Consider the following 17,963-nt stretch of genomic DNA (forward strand, 5'->3'; position numbering starts at 1 on the left):
AGAGAGAACATTAACTGATACAGCATGTGAAAATTGGTTGGACCATGATTGGCATGGAGATGCAGCAGGAACAGTTAGCTGTCAATCTTAGTTAGCTGAAAAGAATACTCAGAGCAGACAGGTAGGCTACTCTCACTGGGATAGTAGCAAGGATTGGCAATCTTCATGACGTTTTTCTCAACAAAAACAGATACTTTTCATTTACACAAAGTGTTTTATATGTTTATCTTTATAATGGTACCACAGGATCTTTTACATCTACTGAAGCAGGCTGCTGGGGCCTTTGTGTAGCATCTCATCAAAAACACAGCACCTCTAACAGCATAGTACTTCCTCATGACTGCATTGGAGTGTTAGCCTTCAGTTTTAGCTTAAGAGTGGAACCTGAACCCAGGACCTTATGATTGACAGTTGGGAATAGCTGATGGCTAAGCCAAGGTGTAACTTGTGGTTGTGGGGTTAGTTGAAGTATTGGAGAGGTAGTGGTGTAGTCATAGTGGGAATTGGTGGGGAAGGGGAGGGGTCAGTTTGAATGATTGGGCAGCCAGTCCTGTAGTTACCCAGAAATTAGAATCAAAATTTCCTGTCTAACATTTCCTGAGTAACTATTCAATTATGTACCACAGAGTTGTGCAATCTTTGACTCTAGCTCAGAGTCAGAGGATTGAGGAGGATCAGGGAGCATGGTAATTGCCTGTCAGAAGTTTAAACATCCTGGGCAATTGGCACACAGGTCAGAACATAGGTTTTTCCACATCCTGAGATATATCTTGGATTATGTGTTCAATATCCAACAATCTAGAGACCAGAAAATCAGGACTAAAGCCCCAATCACTTCCACAATAAGGTAGCAAGAATTGCAGATACTGGAGTCAGAGATAACACTGTGTGGAGCTGGAGGTACACAACAGGCCAGGCAGCATCAGAGGAGCAGGAAAGTTGCTGTTTCAGGTCAGGACCCTTCTTCAGCAGAAGGGACACACGCGAAACGTCAGCTTTCCTGCTCTTCTGATGCTGCCTGGCCTGCTGTGTACCTCCAGCTCCACACCATGTTGTAATCACTTCCACGATGTTTCGTTGCAAAAATTTTGTCACACCGAATAAAAATACTGTCCACATTGAATGCAGCTCATTAGAATTTGCCTGGAATATTAATGATCGTTAGTCTTTGCTTTAAGCTTATTGGTCTTAATTGTCCATCTTCTCACCATTTGGGTAATGTTTTCATATATTGCCAAAAACAGATGGAAAATCCGGCCATTAAAAATATTTTACAGCATTCACTGTAACATGAAAATGTTCTACAATATGAAAAAGTCTTGACGCCTAAGAGTTATGTTGTAATGGGCTACTTAATGTTACTTTCTCTCGGAATTCAAAGCTTCAATTCATGTTTATGGCTCTATAAAAAAACTATACATCAGTCCCAATAAATCATTGTAATTTTCCCATTGCTGAAGGAGGAAAGGGCTATACAGACACGCAATATGCTGTTCAATCTGTGCCAGCTAGGAAAGAGCTATCCAGCCTAATCTTACTTTCAAAGGCTTGATCCGTTGTTTTGAGTCAAGTGTATATCAAATACTTTTTAAATAAGATGAGGCGTTTTTGCCTTGACCACCCTATCAATGAGCTTCTGACCCACACCACTCTCTGGGTGAAAAGATTTCTCCTCAACTTCCCTCTAATTCTACTGAAAATTAATTTAAATCTATGCCCCTTGAAGTAATGACCTCACTGTTAAAGGAAAGAGGTTGTCCCAGACATTTGAGACCTGTCATGATTTTATGTGCATCATTTAATTTCCCCTCAGCCTCTTCTGTTCCAAACAAAAGAATGTCAGCCTGTCTGATCCATCCTCACGGCTGAAGTTTTCCAGTCCAAGCAATACTTTTGTGAAATTCCTTTGTACCCTCTCTGAAGTAATCACGTTCTTCTTGATTGGTGAGGGGATTGAGGGTTACAGGAAGAAGGCAGGAGAATGGCAGTGAGAAACATATCAGCCAGGATCAAATGGCCTAATTTTATTCCTGTGTCTTATGTTCTCTTGTAATGCGGTGGTCAGAACTGTATGTAGTACTCCAGTTGTGGTCTCATGACCATAACCACCCTGCTCTTATATTCTATGCCTTAGCTTATAAATATCAGAAATCTTTTCAGGAAGACATTAATGCAACAATTAAAAACAAAAGCTACAATTACCTTTGTTCCTAATTAGATTTTAAAATGAACAATGCATGAAGACTAGAAGACCAGGGATAAAATAAATCTAAGATCAATGGTTGAATTTCCCTTCTAAAGCAGTGACACTAGGACGAAGCTCTGTGTCTAATACCTACAAACTTTACCAGTGATGGCATGCATAGCATTGCAATTTGTTACGATATTCACATACTGTTTGAGTTTGATTGTATAACTGCCTATATTCAACTTATTTCTTCATTTTTTTTTTATTGTCACGTGTACCAAAATACAACGAAAAGCTTTGTTTACGAGCAGTACAGGCAAATCACAGCAAGCAAAGGATGTATACATCAAAAAGACCTAGAGGCACACAGGTTACATTATTTGAGGTTAGAGTCCATTCAACAGTCTGATAATGGCCGGAAAGCTGTTCCTGAACCTGTTCATGTGTGCGTTTTCAGGCTTCTGTAACAGATTCCAAATTATATTCATATCAATCAAATTGCAGTATCTGGCATTATTAACGTGTTTAACTCGAATTTAACTGCCAGTTTATATCAAAGCTTTAAACAATGGCATTATGGTCAGAGGCTGGTGTATAAGGTTTAATTCAGAGTAGTGGGACGAGGGATTCTGAGGTGTATAGACAGGTGATGACTGAGTGGCATTATCTCTGGACTATGAATCCAGAGACCCAGGTAATGGTTCAGGGAGCCAGTCATGGCAGATGGTGGAATTTGAATTCAATAAAAAAAATTCTGGAATTAAGAGTCTAATAATGATGAATCCATTGCTGATTGTGGGGAAAAACCCATCCTGCTCACTGATGTCCTTTAGGAAGGAAACTGCCATCCTTACCTGTTCTGGCCGACATGTGACTCCAGACCAACAGCAATGTGATTGAATGGAAAGTTCAAAGTCTGGAAACATTCAGCCGAATGTAATGATATACAGCAAATGGGATGTGATTCATAGGATTTTGGCAATACTGAAGATTGGTGCTCTAGAATTAGCTGTACCCCCAGGCTAACTGTTCCAGTACAGCTACAATACTGGTATCAACCCAACAACGTGGAAAATTGCCTAGATAGGTCCTATCCACAATAAAGCAGGTCAGCTCCAACCAAGTCCACCTTCTATTATCAGCAAACTAACAGAAGAGATCATTGGCAGTGCCTCCAAGTGGCACGTGCTCTGCAATAAGCTGCTCACTGACGTTTAGTCTGGATTCTGCTATAGCCACTCAGTTCCTAATCTCATCACAGCCTTGGTCCAAGCATGAACAAATGAACTGAAATCTGGAGATGCAATGAAAGGGACTTCCTTCGACATTAAGGATGCATTTAGGAGGTACTGGCACTGGACGGGGTGCAAAGGAGGTTCACTAGGTTGATTCCGGAGTTGAGGGGGTTGGCTTATGAGGACCGACTGAGTAGATTGGGATTATATTCATTGGAATTCAGAAGATTGAGGGGGGATCTTATAGAAACATATAAAATTATGAAGGGAATAGATAAGATAGAAGTAGAGAGGATGTTTCCACTGGCAGGTGAAGCTAGGACAAGAGGGCATAGCCTCAAGATTAGAGGGAGCAGATTTAGGACTGAACTGAGAAGGAATTTCTTCACCCAGAGGGTTGTTAATCTATGGAATTCCTTGCCCAGTGAAGTAGTTGACGCTACTTCAGTAAACGCTTTTAAAAAAAAAGGTAGATTTTTTTTGAACAATAAAGGAATTAAGGGATACGATGAGAACGCGGGTAAGTGGATCTGAGACCACGAAAGGATCAACCATGATCTTACTGAATGGCGGAGCAGGCTCGAAGGGCCAGACGGCCTACCCCTGCTCCTAGTTCTTATGTTCTTATGATGCATTTAACCAAGTATGTCATCAAGAAGCCTTATAAAACTAGAGTCGATTGTGTTACAACTCACTGGGGAAGCACGTCTCATCCCAGAGTCATCACAAAAGTTAACACTTTTAAAAGAAATACACAAAATCCCCAAATTACCCAATTTTCAGACTCACTGATAGAAAGCACGAACAGGTTCCTGTACTTCACCGTTTATTACAGGGAATTAGATTCTAGCTACAAGTAAACAATTAAAATCTATGATGTAAGCTGTACAAATTAAAACTATAAAGCCCTTATAAACTTCACCTTACACACACACACACAGACACACAAACATAAACAAGGAAAAGAAAACACATGGGCTGAGGGAAAACTGGGAAAGCAGTTCTGTAGACTTTAGTCACATGATGTGTTGCATTGGTTCTTGCCAATCTGAAGGTTTCTCCTCTACCTTCTTTTTCCAATTGTTTCTACTGGTTTGCAAGAGGCACAAGGTGGCTGGTTCACTTATGAATGGTCTTTGACTTATCCAATTTGATGTCACAACTTACAGCATCAGCTGAAGGAAAGATCAGCTGGTTTTCTCAGGTTTAAAGTGACTTACTGCAGAGAACTGAGGAAGATTTTGGCCACTGCAGACCTGCTGGTTCTCTTCTAGAGTGATTACCTTCTCTGTGTCTTGTCCACAGCCCAAGATTTTCAGCTACCTAAGAAACAATCTCATAATTTTTGCAAGGCAAAAGACCTTTGTCAGAGGGGCAGGAAAGTTAACATTTTGTCAACTTTCAAGTCAAGTCAACTTTCCTGCTCCTCTGACGCTGCCTGGCCTGCTGTGTTCCCTCCACACGGTGTTCCCTCTAATCCCAGCATGTGCAGTTATCTCTAAAAGACCTTGGTCATTGATAACTGGTCTCTAGTCCACAAAACAATCAGTTTCACTTGTAAACGATCCTCAGCTCCAGGTTGACTGCACATTGCTGGAACCAACAGCTACACAAACTGGATTCACAATTGGTATTCAATTCCTTACTTTCAAATCATGCAGCCATCTTGGTCAATCTCTGGTTTTAAACAGACCCTTTTCATAGGCAAGCCCACAGTTTTAAATTACAGGAGGCTGTGACTCCTACTCCAAAACCATACCCATAGTCAAGATCACAGAGCGTTCAGGATGAAAGGAGGTGATTAACATGGGGTGGAGAAGGGGATGAGATTTATAGAGTTGGGGGTGGAATGAAAAGGGATAAGAAGCAAGTGCAGGTGGTGACTGCCAGTAGCCACATGTGGCCACAACTGGCCCATGTCCAGTTCCCCTACAAGGCGACAGCCTTTGGTAGCGGAATAGTCCTAGTCCCTTTCCAGCCCAACGCAAAATGCAACAGGCCCACCTGCAATTGGCTTAATTTCAGTGGTGGTGAGCCACTGAACCTAAATTTGCTGCTGAAGGTCATCAATGGAGTAGGAAGGTCAGTCATGGACTTTCTAGCCAGAACTTCATTCTGGTGGTGTTGGGAAGGCTGCTGGGTTTGGCACTGCCACTGCCCATCCTGGTTAAATGCCCTTCCTGCCTCCAAGCTTTCCACCTCCGAGGGCAGAAGATTGTATCCAATGTTTGAGGAAATAAAACTGTAATATAAAGTTACAACTTTAAAACAAAATACATATTTTTTAGAACGCTGAAAAGTTAATCTTGAAATTTCACAGGTTAAAAAAAAAAACTTAAATTAACTCAGGAAAAAGGTGAATGAAATTCCTCAAAACAATTTTAAAAATATGATTCAGATACAAATCTGCCTTGATTTTAACCATCTGGCACTGTGCTTGAGCACTTAATGGATGTTATTGAAATTCTCGGTTACTTTCGTTGAGGTATTACCTTAGCTATTTTAAACAGGATACTGTCCAAGCCAAAATAGTTGTTAGAAAATTTAAAGAAAATATATGTTAATTGCTTGCAATGTAATATTCCACATTTACTCCCAGACGTATGATATAAACTGACACAAAGCAAAATGCTTATGTTATTGTTTAAGCAGGGAGATTTTTAAAGCATAACACATTGTGCTACATGCTGTTCCATCTGCTTATACAGCAGAGCCTTATAGCTAATGAGCACATATTTAAGCTATAGTACGAATGTATTTCACACAATCCTCGTGTCTGGCAGAAACTAACCTGATTTAGCTTGGGGGAGTTTCTGTGGGAAACCGGGAAGGTCAGTTTTTCCCCACACGATATTGAGTTTGGGCTTTGTTTCCCCTTGGGCGGAGAACACTTGAAAGTTTTAGCTGCAGGTAAATTGTTAATGCAAGCATGAGAGAGAAAAAGGTGAGGAACTGATCTTCACTACTGAGCTACTGTGTCCAATTGCAAACCCCAGACAGGGGTGTGAAGGGGTGGGGCAGCTTGATAGACCAGGGGAAGTTTCCCAAAGCTGTTCTTGCCTCCTTTATGTTGCCATGTTTTTTGTGCTTGGGATATCTGGTTAGACAAGATTAAAGTTGCAAACTAGGCAAAATCAGAAAGTTTCAGGCTCTTTAATATTCAAATAGCTGACTCTGGCTTCTCACCTCATGTCACATCTCAGTTAAACCTGAAACAGGGCTGATTGGAGGTGGTTTGAAATTTTTAACGTTTTAATATCTCACCTGATCCAACTAACTTTAAATCTCAGGCAGGATCAGAACTTGCATTTGTATATAATCTTTAATGTGAAACTCACCTGATGGATTTCACCAGTGAAGACCAGACGTTGAAAGTATATGGGGTAAACAGTTAGGGTATGTAACGGAAGGTATAAATCAGAAAAGTAATTTTATAATCAGTTTTTGAAGGAAGATAGAACAAGACAGAGGAGAATGGTTTAAACCAAAGTAGAACAGTGCAAGTTGGAATGCAAAACAGGCAGCTATCGCAAAAGTAAGGCAGAAGAAATGTATTCAAGAATTTGTTTTTCAATTGCAACTTTGAATAAAATTAATTGAAGTCTATCCGCCTCCCCCTCTCTCCCTATTTATTTCAGAACCCCCTTCCCTTCCCCTCCCCCTTTTCTGATGAAGGGTCTAGGCCCGAAACGTCAGCCTTTCTGCTCGGCCTGCTGTGTTCATCCAGCCCTGCACCTTGTTGTCTCGGATTCTCCAGCATCTGCAGTTCCTAGTATCTCTGAAGAATGTCATCGTCTGGTTCTTGATTTGAAGATGATCTTTAAGTCAGGATCATGGTTTCTGCCTTGGGTCTTCATGTGACTAACAGACTGATTCTCAACTCACAGATCTTTGGGCATGAGACAAGTGCTAGCATGAGCAACTCGAATCAGTGTTGGACTTGTTCCTTCTCAGCCACAGTCTGCCTCATTATGAAAGCATTCACCTCAAAGCAGGATACAGCTTGATGGACAGGTTGTTGCTGCCATTCTCAACCAGCTCCTCCTACTCATTAATGTCAACAATGCTGTGCTCTAGAGAACACTTTAAAGAGTCTTTGAAGCATTTTCTTTGTCCAACCTTAGAACCCGAGCCATTTGAGTGTTCAGAAAACAGGATCCGTTGAGGAAGATACTTCTTCACAATCCAGAAATGGTGTCTAGTCCATTGTAATTGAGTTTTGCCTGAATAAGAACAGAAGAAACAGGAGAGGAAGTAGATCATTCGGCCCATTGAATGGCAGAGCAGACCCAATAAGTACAGACCCGATGTTAGTGAAGACCTTGCTTCAATAGGACACTAGTGTTAGTTTGGCAGTCCTCTCATTAAATCCAGAGGATGTGGTGGAGGAAATAGTGATGAAATTTCTTCAGCACCCGTGTTTATATAGGGGGTTTAGGTCTCTTTGCAGTACAGATATTATTAATGATAAATTCTCTGTATACTGTGACCTTTGTTGACTTGTGGAGATTTTTGTGGTCAAAGACTCACTGCTGTAATTTGTAGAAGGTTGGATTCATGCATTCTTTCCACAGATCCCCATCCGGGACAAGGAGAGGTTTCAACAGCCAGGCAAGAATTTGACTGATGCTATCATGAGCTCCTTGCTCCTGTCAGGAACAGCCATGGCAACATTGTCAGGGGCGAGTTCCTGATTAAATTAGTCCAAACAGTCCTCAATGGCTGAAGAGGTGAAGAAAGACTGTGAAGAATATAGAGCTTTGGACATGATAGGGAGATGATATTTGAATTGAATGCAATGAGTGTGGAATTGCAAATGAGTTGCCTCTGATTTGTAAGGCAAACATTGGAGAAGTTGAATTTGTAGATGGGAAGTGGAGAAAAGTTGATGTCTGAAACAGCAGGGTGTGTGGGGTTCAAGCTAAACACATTAAAAGGTGGCAGTAGATAGACTTGGTAATGTCTCAGAATATAAGGTGGGAGCAGAGATGGTGAGTGGAGTTAGAATAGAGCTCAGGGAGCAGCCAGGAAAGAGGGTGAGATCAGGAGCTATGTTGTCAATTCTCTTGTAGGAATAAACAATGTATACATTGATTAGAGAGTATACAGACTCGTGTTCATGTTAAACAAATAATTAGGCATCACAACAATAATCGTGGAAGTGAAATGATGGAAAGTCAACAACTGGTGTTGGCATTCATAAGAAAATTGATGCCATGAATACTTGTAGGTCTTGATTTTGTGAGGTGTTACCTACAGCACGGCCTTACAGACTGCAGGCAGTCTCCAGAGGAGATATCCAGGCTTTAGAAGCCTAAGCAAAGCATACTAGTTCTGTGTAGTCAGGATCACAGCAGGAAGCCCTCAGGCAAAACATTGTAAAGGTTTGTGAGTAACAAAGTACTGGCGGTGCCTCAGCAGAAAAGCCTTTGGGAAGGTCTTGGATTTGCACCACAAAGTGGAAGGAGGAAGGAGTGTGCTCTCAGAACATCCAGGAACAAGCCTCTGCCCCAAATAGGACATCAGTCCATTCAGCCCAGCTGCAGTATTCGCTAATCAACAACAAACACTGCAACTGGACACGAGAGCAACTCTTACTCAAACCAAGAAGCAGCAGGAGCACACCGGCGTAGGGATTAGGCGTAGGAGGAGGAAGATTAAACAGTGTTGCTGTGGCTTTCTGATGCTCTGTCGAGGAATATTCATCATTTCATAATAACTTGAATAGGGCCTCAAAAAATTTTAGGTGACTTTCTGAAACACCGTTACTGTTCCAGCAACACACTATAGCAACATATATTTCAAAAACAAATTCAGAATTTCACCTAAAATAAGTAAACGTTCTCCCCCATCTCAGTAAACACCTTATAGATATAACAGGCGAGGAGAAGTATTTGGTCACGGGCATATTGAGAGAGGTCCTCTTCGGTTAAAATGGAATGGAATGGGAGGAGTACCTAAGGCCATAATAACCCAACAGGAAATACCTGAGATTTCAAGGAAGCACACACTTCATGTACTCCAGCATCATAGCGATCTCAAAACCCTCTACAAGATTAATAGTTATTGCAGGAACTTTCAGTGAGCCTCCAATAAAACCTGATTATTATGTAACAAATTTATAAACTGGATGTAGAACCAAACACGCCAACATTGTCAGTATTGCCAAGTGCATCCCAGTAGTTTATCACATCCTGGTAAATTTTACAAGTAGTTTTACAAAATTAAGGAACTGTAAAGTAAGAATCTTTAAATTACCTCCTTTGTTTCCTATGTACCATTGTACATAAGATTTGCAATTCCTAGTGAGGTGCCGTGAATTAATTCCTAATGAAGTTCTTTAATTTCCTTCAATGATCCTCAGTAATAGGTATATTTTCATCATAATTACTGCAAGATCCTTTCACATCTGCCATATATTTTCACGTAAAAAAACCATGATTGTGAATAACCATAAACTGAGTATCTTTGATGCATTAATTACCAATATATTTCTGACTGTCTGAACACAAGACAAAATATATATATTTGCAAAGGAAAAATTCATGTAAATATATAGTGCATAAAGAAATGAAGTAAACAGGACAATGCTTTGTGCTGTAACATAAAACTTAAAGATCTCCTGATCACCTTAAATTGCTCATGGCTCACTCTTGCAGTTTATTAGATTCCTCAATTTCAGCTTTGCATATTATTCTCACACCTTCATACTTTTCAACAAACTTTTCATTCTGTCCATTCAGCTACAAACCAATATCCAAGCAAGTGGGAAGATCTCCACTGAGGCCTGATGTAATTGAAGGCAATGTGATACTGATACATCCCAAACAACTTCAGGGCTCTTTGCACAAAAACATAGTTGCTGGAAAAGCTCAGCAGGTCTGGCAGCATCTGTGGAGGAGAAAACAGAGTTAACGTTTCGGGTCCGGTGACTCTTCCTCAGAACTGATGGTGACTGGGAAAACGTCAGTTTATATGCAGAAAATAGGGAGGTGGGTGGGGTAAGGAGTAAACAATAGGATAGAGCCCAAAGAGAGAGAAAGACAGTTGGACAGACAAAGGAGTTGCTAACAATCAAGCTGGGAGGGTGAATAGTTGTTAATGGGGACTGTTAGTGACTAACAACAGGGGGTGTGTAGTGGCAGACTATGTGGTAACAAAGCCTGGTGTGTGAGGTGGGGGGCTGGGACATGGGAGAGTTTAGGCCGTAAAATTATTGAACTCAATATTGAGTCCGGAGGGCTATAGGGTCCCCCAAGCAGAAAATGAGGTGTTGTTCCTCCAGCTTGCACTGGGCTTCACTGGAACACTGTAGAAAGCAGGAGACAGAGATGTTGGCCAGGGAGCAAGGTGGTGCATTGAAGTGGCAGGCAACAGGTAGTTCAGGGTCCTTTTTGCGAACAGAACGTAGATGTTCTGCGAAGCAGTCACCAAGTCTACGCTTCATTTCCCCAGTGTAGAGGAGACCACATTGTGAGCAGCGAATGCAGTAGGCTAGATTCTTGGAAGTGCAGGTGAAGTGTTGTTCACCATGAAGGTGCGTTTGGGCCCTTGGATACTGGGGAGGGAGGAGGTAAATGCGCAGGTGTTACACCTTCACTGGTTACAGGGGAAGTTGCTGTAGGGCTGTGGGGAGGTGTTGGGGGTGAAGGAAGTATGGATCAGGATGTCCCGGAGGGAACGGTCCCTGCGGAAGGCGGACAAGGGAGGGGAGGGGAATATGTGTCTGGTGGTGGCATCTTGATGGAGGTGGCGGAAATGGCGTCTGATGATCAGGGACCGTTCCCACCAGGACACCCTGGTCCATACTTCCTTCACCCCCAACACCTCCCCACAGCCCTACGGCACCTTCCCCTGTAACCGGCGAGGGTGCAACACCTGTGCATTTACCTCCTCCCTCCCCAGTATCCAAGGCAGCAAACATACCTTCCAGGTGAACAACACTTCACCCGCACTTCCAAGAATCTAGTCTACTGCATTCGCTGCTCACAATGTGGTCTCCTCTACATTGGGGAAACGAAGCGTAGACTTGGCGACTGCTTCGCAGAACATCTACGTTCTGCTCGCAAAAAAGATCCTGAACTACCTGTTGCCTGCCACTTCAATGCACCACTTTGCTCCCTGGCCAACATCTCTGTCTCCGGCTTGCTACAGTGTTCCAGTGAAGCCCAGCGCAAGCTGGAGGAACAACACCTCATTTTCTGCTTGGGGACTCTACAGCCCTCCGGACTCAATATTGAGTTCAATAATTTTAGGGCCTAAACTCTCCCGTATCCCAGACCCCCACCCCACACACTAGGCCTTGTTACCACGTAGCCTGCCACTACACACCCCCTGTTGTTAGTCACTAACAGATCCTATTAACTATTCACCCTTCCAGCCTGATCGTTAGCAACTCCTTTGTCTGTCCAACAGTCTCTCTCTCTCTTTGGGCTCTATCCTATCGTTTACTCCCTACCCAACCCACGTCCCTATTTTCTGCACATAAACTGACGTTTTCCCAGCCACCATCAGTTCTGAGGAAGGGTCACTGGACCCGAAACGTTAACTGTTTTCTCCTCCACAGATGCTGCCAGACCTGCTGAGCTTTTCCAGCAACTTTGTTTTTGTTCCTGATTTACAGCATCCGCAGTTCTTTTGGTTTTTATTCAGGGCTCTTTGGTCAAGATTACTATGTTTTTTGTTCAATTCTTAGGGCTTCAAGCCGTAAGGCAAATACAATAGCAAAACAGCAAAATGAATGCATCACAAACTGTGCAACTTTCCTGTAAATGCAACGTTGCATTGTCTGCATTCACATCAGAAGGAGAAGAAGCACAAATACAAGCAATAACAGGACTGAAGGTTTCCTCCTCACTAGTCCAGCAAATTTGCTGTTGCAAGTTTTCCTCCATATCTTACTGTTATGGAGTACAGGATAAAATATACAGCGAACACGAACAAAGTTGAAGAATTATTAAGTTAGAAAGAAAGAAAAGATACCTTTAGTTAAGATACAGGAAATGTCCCAGACCATTTTGGATATTGCCATGAAACAGACAGGTGAAGAACTCTCCAAGTTTACTCAACAGGTGCAAACTGAGGCCTTGAAAAGTCTATACTTTGCTACTCAAAGAAAATAAACTGAGGACATATTTTTCAAACCTGACCAACTCCTTGTACATTGTCTTGCAGGTTTCCAGATAAGGATCAATTGTGTCTTCATATTGGCAGAGGACTCCACCCAAACAGAGATGTTTGAAGATACGAAAGACAAATTCCTCACGTTCTTTATCACTGAATATTTGATATTTATCCGATTCTTCCAAAAGTAACACCTAAATTAAGTGTGAAGTAGTTAAATACAAAAATAAACTTCACAGGAAAATTAGGAATAAAACAATATTTGTTCATTAGGCTTTATAATTGATGGTGAATATATCACTTGGCACATTTCTCAAACAATATTGTTTCTATTTTGTGCATTATCTTTCCCTGCTGTTTCAAGATAAACAAAATTAATTCACTCCTTGTTTCTTTTAAAGAGTTCATTCAATGCAAAGTTGGGGGGGTGGCAAGGATGATAGTGGTAATATCACAATAACTTGTTGGCTAACCCAGGCTAATGTTTTAGGGCCATGGGTTCAAAACCTATGACTGATGATGCAATCTCAAACTGTATAAAAAAGTTTTAAATAAATTTTAATTCTTAATTTGATAAAGTAGTAATAACATTCAACACAATTTAATTAAAAGGTGGTCCAATGGTGACCAGCTAAGCACCGTTAAAAATACTCTTCTGGTTCACTAAACTCCTTTAGGGAAGGAAATCTGCCATCCTTACCTAGTCTGGTCTACATGTGACTGTGGACTTTCAGCAATGTGGTTAACTCTTAACTACCCACCGGACAATTAGGAATGGACAATAAATATTGTTTTGATCAGAAATACTCATATCCCAAAAACAAATTTTAAAAAAAATCAGACAATGATTCTCAAATTTTGCAATATCATGAGTTCAAAGCCATTTTTCACCTTAAAATCCAAGACATAAAATAAATATGAAAATTAATTTGTAACAACACAATGAAGGGCCAGAGGACTGAGGTTGTTGAATTGCTTGCCGAGCTGGCTTGTTCTCCTTCAGATGTTTCATCACCATACTAGGTAACACCATTAGTGCAGCCTCCGATGAAGCGATGTTATTCTACTTCACTTGGAATTTATACTGTCTGGTCCGTTATGGTGAGTAGTGTCATTTACAGTTTTGATCTGTATGGGTTTTGTATATCGGATCCAATTCTATGTGTTTGTTGATTGCATTATGGGTGGAGAACCATGCCTCTAGGAATTCCTGTGTGTGTCTATGTTTGACTTGGGTTACTATGGTTACCTTGTCCCAGTTAAACTGATGGCCTTCATTGTCTGAGTGTATCGATATTAAAGGAAGTTTGTTGTGTCCTTACTATCGGTACACTCAGAGAGGCAACTTCTCAAAGGCAACAAGGGATGGACAATAAATACTGGTCCAGCCAGTGACCCCCATGTCTCACGAGTTAATAAAAATAGTTGTGATTAAAGGAAATAATCATTTCCTCCCTGAAAGATCCATTGTCAGTAAGATCCCCTTCTTGAAAGAAATACAGTCGTCTGTAGGATCCACTGCCTGTAAGCAGCTGATGGCCCTCAAAGTTCTGTCATTTCTGCCATTTTCACTGGTTCAGGATTGTAACCCAGAGCAGGAACCTTCTCTAAGGTGACATACAAAGGGTAGAGATGATGACCGCCTCAGATTTCAAATGGCCCAGCTGCCCTTATTGGACAAATTAATGCTAAAGGCCTGGGGTACAACCGATTAAACAAGTTATAACTGTTTACAGAATTTCTAATTATCACTGAAGGCTGAAAAGGAGATGTTCTTATCACTTCATGATGCTGGCTAGAAGCAGTGGGGTAAGGCAAGACCACTGTACAGCTTGTGGCAGAGCAGTGAACAATAAGATGACAACTTCAACTTTCATGTGTTAATTTTCACTTACAGAATTGTAGAGCTACACAGCATGGAACAGACTCTTTGGTCTAACTTGTCCATGCAACCAGATACATTGATCTGGTCCTATTTGCCAGCATTTGGCCCATGTCCCTCTTAACCCTTCCCCATTCATGTACCCACTCAGATGCCTTTTAAATGTTGCATTTGTACCCACCTCCACCACTTCCTCTAGCAGCTCATTCCATACACACACCACCCTCTGTTTGAAAAGATTGCCCCTTGGGTCCCTTTTAAATCTTTCTCCTCTCATCTTAAACCCTTGCCTGCTAGTTTTGAACTCCTCTACCCTGGGAAAAAGACCTTGTCTATTTACGCTATCCATGCCCCTCACGATTTTATAAACCTCTATAAGGTCACCCCTCAGCCTCTGACACTCCAGGGAGAATAATCCAAGTTTATTCACCCTCTCCCTGTAGCTCAACCCCTCCAACTCTGGCAACATCCTCGTAAATCTTTTCTCAACCCTTTCAAGTTTAACAACAGCTTTACTATAGCAAGGAGACCAGAATTGCACACAGTATTCCAAAAGTGGCCTAGCCAATGTCCTGTATCGCCACAACATGACCTCCCAACTCCTCTACTCAATGCACTGACCGATTAAGACAAGGATGCCAAATACCTTCTTCATCACCCTGTCTACCTGCGACCCCACTTTCAAGGAATTATGCACTTGCACCTCTAGGTCCCTTTGTTTGGCAACACTCTAACCTGAAGCACCTAACATTTATTTAAATTAAACTCCATCTGCCACTCCTTGGCCCATTGGCCCATCTGATAAAGGTCCCATTGTACTCTGGAGATAATCTTCTTCACTGTACACTACACCTCCAATTTTGGTTTCATCTGCCAACTCACAAATGACACCTCCTTTATTCACATCTAAATCCATGGACCCAGCACCAACCTTGTAGCACACCGCTGGTCACAGGCCTCCAATCCAAAACACAACCCTCCACCACCACCCTCTGTCTTCTACCTTCAAGCTAATTTTGCATCCAATTGGCTAGCTCCCCTTGGATTCCATGTCATCTAACTTTGCTAATTAGTCTACCATGCGGAACCTTGTCGAACACCTTGCTGAAGTCCACATAGACAGTGTCTACTGCTCTTCCTTCAATCTTCTTTATCACTTTTTCAAAAAATTTAATCAGGTGAGGTGAGACACGATTTCTCGCGCACAAAGCCATGTTGACTATCCCTGATCAGTCTTTGCCCTTCCTTAAATAATGGCACCACCTGTAGCTCAGGTTGTGGCTGGTGTTGCTGGTTGGTTCACCAAGCTGACTGGTTTTAATGCAAATGTTTCATCCCCCTTCTAGGTGACATCTTCAGTGCTGTCGAGCTCCCATCGAAGCCAATTTCTTGCTCATATTTGTGGAGGTGGTTATGGGTGTCCGTTATCGTAACTCGTAGTGTCCTGTGGCCGTTTTGTTTAGCTGTTTTTCTTGCTTGTGGGTTGTTAAGGGGAGGTTTGTATTTGACACTGAGGTAGTATCTGGTTTCTGATGCATTCATGTAGACAATGGAGTTGCTCGTGGGTAGCACTCAGCCGGTTGGCATAGGTTTCCCATTTTCAGGCTTGTTTGAGCATGTTTCTCCTGTGGGTGTTTAATGTTTTAAAGAAGATCTGTAGCTCGGGTTGTGGCTGGAGTTGTTGGTTGGTTTGCCGAGCTGACCAGTTTTCATGCAAACGTTTTGTCCCCCTTCTAGCTGACACCTTCAGGGCTGTCTAGTCTCTATTGAAACGCTGTTTATACTTGAACTCGACTGACCAACAGCGGACCAAAACTCTCAAACAGACCATCAGTATCAAGCAAAACAGGACCAGAACTAAGAAGAGACTCAGACTACAGGAAAAGCTGATGAAATTGATGCATAGCAAGGACAAGACCAAACCAGATATGTGGATAAGAAATCTGTCAGACAGCGAGAAAGCTGTCCTAATGCGGGAACTTAACTATAACTACAAGGATGCTAACAAAAGAGACTTCTAGCCTGCATTTGAGGCTACTCTGAAATCTAACGGACTCACGGACGAAATACAACAGGCTATCCGATAAACTACAGTCCCTACACTGAACAGGAAAACCAGTCAAAATGCCTCAACAGATGCTAGACAGCACTGAAGATGTCACTTAGACGGGGGATGAAACGTTTGCATGAGAAACCGGTCAGCTCACCGAACCAACTAACAACTCCTAATAGCACCACATTAGCTAACCTCCAGTCTTGGCTGTCAAATGATACAAATATTTCAGCAAGGGGCCCAGCAATCACTTCCCTACCTTCCCACAATGTTCTGGGGTATACCTGAACAGGTCCTGGGGATTTATCCACCTTTATACATTTTAAGATGTCTAACACCTCCTCTTTTGTTAAATAGAAACTTTTCAAGATATCACTATTTATTTCTCCAGGTCCTTTGGCTTGCATATCCTTCTCCATAGTAAATACTCATTTAATAGCTCACCCATCTCCTGTGGTCCTACATGTAGATGGCCTTCTTGATCTTTAAGGGGCCCTATTCTCTCCTGAGTTACTCTTTTGTCCTTAATATATATGTAGAATCTCTTTGGATTCTCCTTAACCCTATTTGCCAGAGCTATCTCATATCCCCTTTTTGCCCTCCTGATTTCACTCTTAAGTATATTCCTACTGCCCTTATACTCCTCCAGAGTATCACTTGATCTCAGCTGTCTATACCTGCCTTATGCCTTCTTCCTTTTCCTGACCATCGCCTCAATTTCTCTAGTCATCCAGCATTCTCTACATCTACCAGCCTTGCCCTTCACACTAACAGGAACATACTGTCTCTAGACTCTTGTTATCCCATTTTAGAAGGTCTTCCACTTTCCAACCATCCCTTTACCTGTGAATAGCCCTTTCACAATCAACTTTTGAAAGTTCTTGCCTAATACTGTCAAAATTGGGCTTCCTCCAATTTAAAAATGTAACTTTTAGATCTGGTCTATCCTTTTCCATCAGTATTTTAAAACTAATAGAATTATGGTCACTGGCCCCAAAGTGCTCCCCCACTGACATCTCAGTCTATTGCCCTGCCTTATTTCCCAAGAGTAGGTCAAGTTTTGCTCCTTCTCTAGGACGTACATCTACATGTTGATGAAGAAAATTCTCTCACATAACAAATTCCTCCCCATCTAAGCCCTTAATACTATGTCAGTCCCAGTCTATGTTTAGAAAGTTAAAATCCCTTATTATACTTACAGATGTCCGAGATCTCCTTATATTTTTGCTTCTCAATTTTCCACTGATTATTGGAGGGTCTACAGTACAATCCCAACAAGGTGATCATCCCTGTCTTATTCCTAAGTTCCACCATATGACTTCACTGGACATTCTCTCAGGAATATCCTCCATAAGTAAAGCCATATTTACTTGTGCTAAATCACAAAGTTGTGGTCAGTTTCAAAGGGGTAAGGAAGGCAAATGCTGACAGTTCACCATCTTAACCCCACAAAGTCTGGGCCAAGTTTACTGTAAGGTGGAG

The 17,963-nt window shown here is 41.8% G+C and overlaps 2 protein-coding genes across 10 annotated transcripts in view; both read right to left on the reverse strand.

The window, feature by feature from the left end:
- The window catches only part of cep126 (centrosomal protein 126), a 333,901-nt gene that overhangs the window by 166,005 nt on the left and 149,933 nt on the right, over nucleotides 1-17,963 (reverse strand). The gene's annotated exons all lie outside the window — the stretch shown is intronic.
- Nucleotides 1-17,963, reverse strand: part of cfap300 (cilia and flagella associated protein 300) — a 35,816-nt gene that overhangs the window by 5,981 nt on the left and 11,872 nt on the right. For all 6 annotated transcript variants that reach the window (XM_048597781.1, XM_048597780.1, XM_048597779.1 and 3 more), the window contains one exon: nucleotides 12,568-12,740. In XM_048597781.1, the coding sequence (XP_048453738.1) occupies nucleotides 12,568-12,740 (173 nt within the window). The remainder of the gene's footprint in view (nucleotides 1-12,567; nucleotides 12,741-17,963) is intronic.

Source organism: Rhincodon typus, chromosome 6, assembly GCF_021869965.1.
Source record: "Rhincodon typus isolate 14 chromosome 6, sRhiTyp1.1, whole genome shotgun sequence".
In the NCBI taxonomy this organism is placed as follows: Eukaryota; Metazoa; Chordata; class Chondrichthyes; order Orectolobiformes; family Rhincodontidae; genus Rhincodon; species Rhincodon typus.